Consider the following 9,362-nt stretch of genomic DNA (forward strand, 5'->3'; position numbering starts at 1 on the left):
TCTCTCTCTCTCTGTGTGTGTCTCTCTCTCTCTCTGTGTGTCTCTCTCTCTCTGTGTGTGTCTCTCTCTCTCTGTGTGTGTCTCTCTCTCTCTGTGTGTGTCTCTCTCTCTCTGTGTGTGTCTCTCTCTCTCTGTGTGTGTCTCTCTCTCTCTGTGTGTGTCTCTCTCTCTGTGTGTGTCTCTCTCTCTGTGTGTGTCTCTCTCTGTCTCGCCCCCGCCGGTCTGTGTCTCGCCCCCCCCCCCCCACCCCCGGTCTGTGTGTGTCTCCTCTCTCTTTCCCCCCCCCCCCCTTCTCTCTTTCCCCCCCCCCCCCTCCCCCCGGTCTGTCTGTGTCTCCTCTCTAGTTCAAGTTTCTTTTCATTGTAGCTTTGCTAGCAATAACCTGTCGGAGTCTACTTCTAACCCTGCTTTTTCAGATTCAAGGAAAAAATGGTTGGCCACTCGTCTTCGGAGTTTAGACTTCCTAGCCTTGCCACGTACAGTGATCCCACACTGCACAGCCATTTTCGTCAACTCTTCCATAGTCAGTGCTTTTAACTTATCCCAAGTTACTTCACCCTGCCTTGGGGAGTTACTCGCTTCAGTTGCAGATATGTTCATATTCTAGCACACACAACCACAAGAAAACCTGTATTGAAATCTTTTCTCTTTTTGATTGGGAACAATTTGGCTTCCCACTTCCAATTTCTCCTTTGTCTGTGGGTCAAATCCAGGATGGTAGCCCCTAAATTTCTGTTACTACCAGGTGAGAAAGGGGTCTAGGTTCCCTCACAGCTTTTCACCTGGTCTTACTGTAACAGGGTTTTATTTAAACACACCTTTTTTAGCTCCCCCTTGGTGAATTCTTGTTCACTTGCTTTCCAATTATAAGGCAAAGAAACAAGCCAAACTGCTTTTCTTAGGTTTAAAGAAGAAAGGTAGAACTTTACTAAACATAAACTCTAATTCGGTTAACACCTACAGATATGTGACGCTAGCATGCATATGCGATACACACATGCAGATAGTGACAGAAAAGAGCAGAAGAAATAAAATGGAAAAGTTGAGGCAATATCTGAAGATGGTTTTGGTTACTGTTCTTCAAACTCGCTGTAGAGTCCTTGATTGTAGGTAGGTCTTTTTGTTGGGGCTAGTATTATTCTTAATCCTTGTTCGATGTAGGAGACTTTCCTCCTGAGGTTCACGTCTTCAGTGGATTTGGGTTCCGTGAGAAAAAGACAGGCGAGGCTGTGGTGAACCAGCCAGGAGAGGTCTTTACAGTCCAGGAGCAAACTCTGTCTGTCTGTCTCTCTCTCTCTCTCTCTCTCTCTCAAACTCTCTGTACAATTCAAAAAAACTCAGGTTGCCCAGAAGGTTAGTCATGTGACTAACTGGTTTGACCACGTGTGTGTGGATTTGGCAATCTTAGCAGTTATCCTGAAATGTGAACTTCTCACCTTCAATGTCTGGTGATCAAAGTCCATTGTGGATTGAATGTGTCAGGGAATGGTTCTTTGCCTCCACAAGCACTGCCTATGAGTATTTAAATTTCAAAGTGAGGGGAGAAAAGTTTAGGGGGGATATGCGTGGAAGTTCTTTACGCAGAGGGTGGTGGGTGCCTGGAACGCGTTGCCAGCGGAGGTGGTAGACGCGGGCAACGATAGCGTCTTTTAAGATGTATTTAGACAGATACATGAATGGGCAGGAAGCAAAGAGATACAGACCTAAGAAAATAGGCGACATGTTTAGATAGAGGATCTGGATCGGCGCAGGCTTGGAGGGCTGGCCTGTTCCTGTGCTGTAATTTTCTTTGTTCTTTGTTCTAAATGCTTTTTCCAGCCACGGCTGATATGTTTAACAAGTCATTTTCTCGCTCCAGCAACAGTTTAAAATCACTGTTCATATGACAAAATTAATATGCCTCATTCTTGGCAGGTGGGGGTCTGCATGATAATCACCTTCAAGGACAATTAGGGACGTGCAATAAATACTGGCCTTTCCAGCAAGGCCCACATCCCATGAACAAATGATAAAAGAAGAAAGGGAGAGAGGGTGGGAGTGTTTTTTGTAATATGGAGCATGTTATTAAAATATGGAATACCTTATCAAAATCATTGATGAAAACAGAATTCTTAATTGTTTTTATAAGGGAAGTGAATAAATATTTGAAAAATACAGTTTTACATGTACGGGATGGGACTAAGTGGATTGCTCTTTCAGAGAGCTGATGCAAGTGAAAGGACAGTATAATTCTATAATTCTGTGGATAGCGATCAGGATCAGACTGATTTTCCTTCCTCCTCCATAACCTGGGGCATTGAGGACTGTTGTGCCCAAACTGTTGCCACAGTTGAGATCAGCTATACTATGTTTTAATAACTAGCAATTCATATGCCACATTGTCTAAAATGTTAATTCTAAAATGCCTGAGCCTGCATTGAAAAGTTTTATCAAAATGCTGCAGCAGCTAATAGTGGGTGAGATAACGTATTTAGATCTGTTACTCCTGACTGGTAAGTTGCTGTATTTAGACCTAGGGCTTTGTTTAAACCTTAACATTTATCTACAGAATCCAAGATCGTTCTTGCTAACTTTCAGTGGTAAGAATACTTTGTTCTGGTTATCAAGGAAATTGTGGTGAGTTTTTCTTTGTAGAAAATGTAATAGAATGCGTATTTTAAATGTAATATTTTTCCCCAAGTGAAGATAAAAATGTCCAGATACAAGGAAGATCATTCAGTCATAATCCTAAAGACCAGTAGTTTTAACTTTGAAGGAAATAATAACGTTCTGGAACTCGGCTCCAAAGTTGGAACAAGACAGGATTGAAACTACCTACAGAACTGGGGCAACTGAATTAGATTGGGACAGTTGAGGGGTATGGTCTGAATAGTTAGCTTCATCAAGCCTGTTCTTTACATGCTTTCTCCTCCACCTGCCCCATACCAAGTGCCATAAGCATTTGCTTTTTAAAAAGAAAATATTCGAGAAATTGTCAGTTAATGTTGATCCTCGTAGGATGGTGTCTTCTGGTTTGGTCAGGGACAGGAGCGTGTGACTAAGTGAGGCAGGTAAAAGGATCCAGAAAGAAGTGGTAGAGGAGCCTCAACCCTTGTAATTGTCCAACAGATTTGAGGTTCTTTCAGCTTGTATAGATGAAAGTGAGGGCAGCAGGGTGGATGAGCAAACTGACCATGACACCATTCAAGCGGGGGTGAAGAGTAAATAAGAATGTCATGATAGTAGGGGTCCCTATAATCAGGGGGATAAACACAGTTCTCTGCAGCCAAGAACGAGAGTCCAGAAGGCTGCGTTGCCTGCCCGGTGCCAGGGTTCAGGACATCTGCTTAGGGTTGGAGAGGAACTTGCAATGGGAGGGGGAAGGATCCAGTTGTCGTGGTCCACATGGATACCAAAGACATATATAGGACTAGAAAAGAAGTTCTGCATAGGGAGTATGAGCACCTAGGGTCTAAATTAAAAAGCAGAACCTCAAAGGTAATCTCTGGAGCTAAGAAACAGCAAGGGGCAGCAAACATTGGTGGGAATTATTTATAGGCCATCAGCAGTTAGGAAGGTAGATGGTATGTTGACCTTCATCCCAAGGGATTTTGAGTACAGGAGTAAAGAAGTCTTGGTGCAATTGTATCGAGCAGGGACTGCACCTGGAGTATTGTGTACAGTTTTGGTCGTTTCATCTAAAGAAGGATATATTTGCCATAGAGGGAGTGCAACGGACGTTCACCAGACTAATCCCTGGGATGGTGGGATTGTCTTATGAGGAGAGATTGAAGAGACTGGGCCTGTATTCTCCAGCGTTTCAAAGAATGAGAGGTGATCTCATTGAAGCATACAAAATTTTTACAGCATGTGACAGGGTGGATGTAGATAGGATGTTTCCCCTGGCTGAACTAGAGGACATAGACTCAGAATAAGGGGTAGGCCATTTAAAATTGAGATGAGGAAGAATTTCTTCAGTGAGGGTTGTGAATCTTTGGAATTCTCTACCTCAGAGGGGTTTGGAAGCTCAATCATTGAGCATGTTCAAGACAGAAATCGATAGATATCTGGATACTAATGAGCGTGGGAAAGTGGCGTTGAGGTAGATGATCAGCCATGATCTAATGGAATAGCAGCAGGCGTGATGGGCTGAATGGCGTACTCCTGCTCCTATGTTTCTATCTCAATTCTTTGTAACATTTGATTTGTATGAGTAGATATTCCACAGGTTACTAAGCAATTAGTATTGTTAGGTTGCACTATGTGTTAAGGTAAAGATTTTGTGTAATTATTGCTATTTCCATGATCTGTTTAATTGCACAATATTGATTCTTTTATTGTATAGCAGGGTTTTCCAACCTTTTCACGCGGGGGCCACATTACAGTTTTTGTCTTACGTGGGCTGCTGAGAGAATTTCGGAAAAATAAAGGCATTAAAATTTATCTTATTAATCAGAACAACAACAAAGCTGCATTTTTGTGAAGAAGCATTAAATGAGTCTAATTTATTGACTTACTTTATGGTCACTATGTTGGACACTGATTTAGTGAGATGCATGGCATTTTTTGCTTGGACAAGTAGTCAATGTTTGCCTGCACTTTTGTTGTGGTGCAGAGTATTCTGGATAGATGTCGTTTTGTCAGGAGTGTTCTTGATCTCACACACTCCCTCTCTCTGTGTCTCTCTCCCTCTCTCTGTGTGTGTCTCTTCCCCCTCCTCCTCCCCCCTCTCCCTCTCTGCCGCCGCCTCCCCCTCTCTGCTGCCGCTCCCCCCACTCTCTCTCTGCCGCTTCCCCCCGTCTCCCTCTCTCCGTCCCCCCCTCTCTGTTTCCCTTTTCTCCCTCCTCTCTCCGTCCCCTTCTTCCACCCCCCCCCCCCCCCTTCTGTCTCAGCATATCTCTCTATCTCTCCCATTCTCTCTTCTCTTCCCCTCCCCCCCCCCCCCCCCCCCCTCCCTTTTCCGTGTCTCTCTGACAGTTGCAGAGAGCTGGAGCGCTCAGCAGATGGTTCATCAGTTTTCTTTTAAATCTCAAATCAGTTTCACAGCTGACAGATCCTGAACTTCGGGCAGATTTGGAGTTTTTTTTTAAAAGGTCGCCGGAAAACTCCAGATCTGTCCAAAATTCAGAAACCGATGTCAGGATCTGTCAGCTGTGAAACTGACTTGCGATCTTTCTTAAAAGCCCGTCGGACAATGCGGAATCTCTCATCTCCAGTCACGGACCCCTGGGGAGGATGAGGAACAGCCCCGGGTACAGTTTACATCAGCGGGCCATATGTTGGAAACGCTGTTGGATAGCTTTATTAAACATTTCTGTTTACTTTCAATCTTCGTTTTCTAGTTTTTCCACTATTGCATTTGTAGTACATTCAACATTAGCAATTTGCAAAATAATGGTAATGGTTGAAATTGTTAACATAGTCAACATTTTTAACTATTAAAAGAAGTAAATCCCTGTCTTTTTTCAAGATCACATATGAACTAATTGTGTACAGTTATGACTGAAATTGAGATGATATTTTCAATTGTTTAAAATAAGCAGGAATACAAAAAACATTTTCTAAGAAAATCCTTACAAATACTTTTAAGATTGATTTCATGTTACTATACAAAATACTGCAAATGTCATTTCACGCCACCAGCTCTAAACATTTGAAAATGTTGAATTTAATCTTTAACCAACAAAATAAGACTGTACAATGAACCTATGAATATTATGGTTTTTAATGTTTTACAAAAGCTTATTTGGGAATTTTTTCTTGCTCTTTTGTAAACTGCAGCAACGAAATAATTGTTTGACAGAATCCAGAAGTCTGAGCGTCAGCCAGAACGACCTGACGCACTGTGGATCAAAAATTGGCATGAACTAGAACCTCCACTTGGAAGAAACAAAATTTGCTACAATTTATCATCACTTTTCAATATTAAAATCTTGGAATATTATCCTGCACAAATGACTCTCCGTAAGCTTCAGCTATTGTATCAGAGCACAAACTGCATCTTATATTATGAATTTTTGTTTTATTGCTACAATGTTGCCTGGTGTGGAGGGCGCTAGCTATGAAGAGAGGTTGAGTAGATTAGGATTATTTTCATTAGAAAGATGGAGGTTGAGGGGGGACCTGATTGAGGTGTACAAAATCATGAGAGGTATAGACAGGGTGGATAGCAAGAAGCTTTTTCCCAGGGTGGGGGATTCAATTACAAGGGGACACGAGTTCAAAGTGAAAGGGGAAAAGTTTAGGGGGGATATGTGTGGAAAGTTCTTTACGCAGAAGGTGGTGGGTGCATGGAACGCATTACCAGCGGAGGTGGTAGACGCAGGCACGATAGCGTCTTTTAATATGTATCTAGACAGATACATGAATGGGCAGGAAGTAAAGAGATACAGACCTTTAGAAAATAGGCGACAGGTTTAGATAGAGGATTTGGATCGGTGTAGGCTTGGAGGGCCGAAGGGCCTGTTCCTGTGCTGTAATTTTCTTTGTTCTTGTTCTTTGATATGTGAATTACTACAATGCCAAAAGCATCAAGGAAATTTGTTTTAAAGAACAAAATAAAACTGCCACAGCTGAGCTGGTTTTGGATATGTGGGTAGAAACTACTTTTGAGATCTTTTAGATTGAGCTAATTTGTACAGCTAAGTTTGTCCTTATTTGTTATTTTAAAATAGGGTCTCACGTAAACCACTTATTAGCTATATTCAATGAAGGCCACTTTACCTTTTAGCATCTCGAGGCTTACACATGCCAGATGTCCATATATTTGTCATTACATAATTGAGTAACCAAGTATATCAGATATTGTATTAGAAAGTTTAACTGATCACTAATAAACCATTATTAACCAAAAGAGAATTCTTTGAGGTACTTGTACAACCTCACTACTCTGATCGATGATACATGGTTGACTATATTATGAACTTGCACTATATAGTTCCGAGAATCAGATACAAACAAAAGGTGCTGCTAATGTGTGTGGAGGTCATTTTTATTACAAAATTACTTTTATAATACCTCATTCAGCTGTCCGACATAACGTTAAACAATAAATGAACGAAAAACATACCAAACTTGGTGTTTTGGCTAGTAAATAAGATTCGGATTGAAAATTGCAGAACCGTTATGTTTGAATGCTACCTGGACTAAAACAAAATAGTGTATAATTGAATAGAACTGGAATTTATATAGTTCATTTAAAATGGCATGCTATTAAAAGAAAAAACATGATACATTATTGAAATTACTTGCATGTAAATTCGGTGGTGGTCAGTGAGACTGCAGGAACTGATGAGATTACACAAACAATATAGATTTTTAAATTTTGAAATTGAGGGCCTTTATAGATAATTTCATTCATCATTCTCTCATTATCTTGCACTTGTGTACATATTTAGTCTGTCTCCTGTGTAATCATTTCATGTTCTGTTTAGGCAATACCTGGAGTACTACTTGTCTGCTTACAAATGTGATTTTATAGCATGTTTTATTTCTTTTTAGTTTTATATTTGTATATTAACAGAAAATGTATTTGCACATATTAACAATGATGAGTAGGATTACAAGTGAAGATTTAAACCATGACACTTTGTAAAAATAGAAGTCACAGTAGTCATTAGGAATGTAGATTATCAATTCCATTAAAAGGTTTACATGTGGTTCTACAAGCACTTGAGTTTTTAATATAACAGATTGCAGCAACTGTAAAACAGGTCACAAGTTACATTGTAACATTAGTTACTAGATTATGTGCATATAGTAGAAAAATGTAAAAGAGAAGGTTAAGGTTACTAAAAGCCAGTTACAGCTGCAAAAAAGTTATTAAGCTGAAGATTTATACTTTTATTTTAAGCTTTTATTCCAAGTTGCAGCTTTTAATCCAGAAGTTAAATATGTGCCATCTCAAGTTAATGTAGTAAAATTGGATTTAATCATGCATGAATGCTGTGATATTACAAGACCAATTTGAGGGCAGTGATTTCTGCAGGTAGTGGATTTTAGTGTCAGAAGAGAGATTGTTTAATAACCTTAGCTGATGAGTTTGCATCCAGTTAAGATGTTGGGTTGTGTATTGCACTTTCACTAGGACTAGCCTGTGTAGCCATGACATTGCATGTAATGTTTTAATGTAACTCGCCTGGAAAAGATTTAAACTGCTACCAGTAAGCAGGCATGTAGTTCAGATAAGAATATACTGTATTATCGTCATGATTTTTTTTAGAATTGAAGACCTGTACATTGGTATGTTGGTTCATATTTGACCTATGTTACAATATTTATGTTCAAACTGTATGAAACTTACATTTTTTGTGAAATACATAGTAAATAAAAGCAACTTTAAAAGAATAGTGATCCTTTATATAAACTGTGTGCACACATTGTTGCTGAAAGCAAACTATCAAAAGATGGTAGGTAATTTTAATTGAACTTTCTCATGCTATACATTACAACCTAATCGTCCTAATGGGTGCACTGTAATTTGCCACCTGTGGGAACTAAATGCAATATCTCCAAATTTGCAGATGGCACAAAACTGGGTTGGAGGGTGAGTTGTGAGGAGGATGCAGAAAGGCTTCAGGATGATTGGACAAGTTGAGCGAGTGGGCTAATGCATGGCAGATGCAGTATAATGTGGATAAATGTGAGGTTTAGTAGCAAAAACAGGAAGGCAGATTATTATCTGAATGGCTATAAACTGAGAAAGGGGACTATGCAACGAGACCTGGGTGTTCTCGTACAGTAGTCGCTGAAGATAAGCATGCAGGTGCAACAGGCAGTAAAAAAGGCAAATGGTATGTTGGCCTTCATAGTGAGAGGATTTGAGTACAGGAGCAGATCTTGCTGCAATTATACAGGGCCTTGATGAGGCCACACCTGGAATATTGTGTGCAGTTTTTGGTCTCCTTATCTGAGGAAGGATGCTCTTGCTATAGAGGGAGTGCAGCGAAGGTTTACCAGACTGATTCCTGGGATGGCAGGACTGATGTATGAGGAGAGATTGTGTCGGTTGGGATTATATTTGCTGGAGTTCAGAAGAGTGAGGGGGGGATGTCATTGAAACCTATAAAATTCTAACAGGACTTGACAGGATTGATGCAGGAAGGATGTTCCTGATTGTGGGGGAGTCCAGAACCAGGGGTCATAGTCTAAGGATATGGGGTAAACCTTTCAGGACTGAGATGAGAAATTACTTCATCCAGAGAGTGGTGAGCCTGTGGAATTCACTACCACAGAAAGCAGTTGAGGCCAAAACATTGTATGTTTTCAAGGAGGAGTTAGATATAGCTCTTGGGCGAAAGGGATCAAAGGATATGGGAGGAAAAGTAGGAACAGGTTACTGAGTTGGATGATCAGCCATGATCATAATGAATGGTGGAGCGGAC

The 9,362-nt window shown here is 40.5% G+C and overlaps 1 protein-coding gene across 9 annotated transcripts in view; it reads left to right on the forward strand.

Annotated features, from left to right (window-relative positions):
• Positions 1-8,310, forward strand: part of klc1a (kinesin light chain 1a) — a 137,768-nt gene extending 129,458 nt beyond the window's left edge. For 8 of the 9 annotated variants that reach the window (XM_068039002.1, XM_068039001.1, XM_068039000.1 and 5 more), the window contains one exon: positions 5,761-8,310. In XM_068039002.1, coding sequence (XP_067895103.1) covers positions 5,761-5,850 — 90 coding nt within the window. In that variant the 3' untranslated portion in view covers positions 5,851-8,310. The remainder of the gene's footprint in view (positions 1-5,760) is intronic. The other variant, XR_010975684.1, reaches the window with a different exon arrangement.
• The last annotated feature ends 1,052 nt before the right edge of the window (positions 8,311-9,362 follow it).

This window comes from Heterodontus francisci, chromosome 9 (assembly GCF_036365525.1).
Source record: "Heterodontus francisci isolate sHetFra1 chromosome 9, sHetFra1.hap1, whole genome shotgun sequence".
In the NCBI taxonomy this organism is placed as follows: Eukaryota; Metazoa; Chordata; class Chondrichthyes; order Heterodontiformes; family Heterodontidae; genus Heterodontus; species Heterodontus francisci.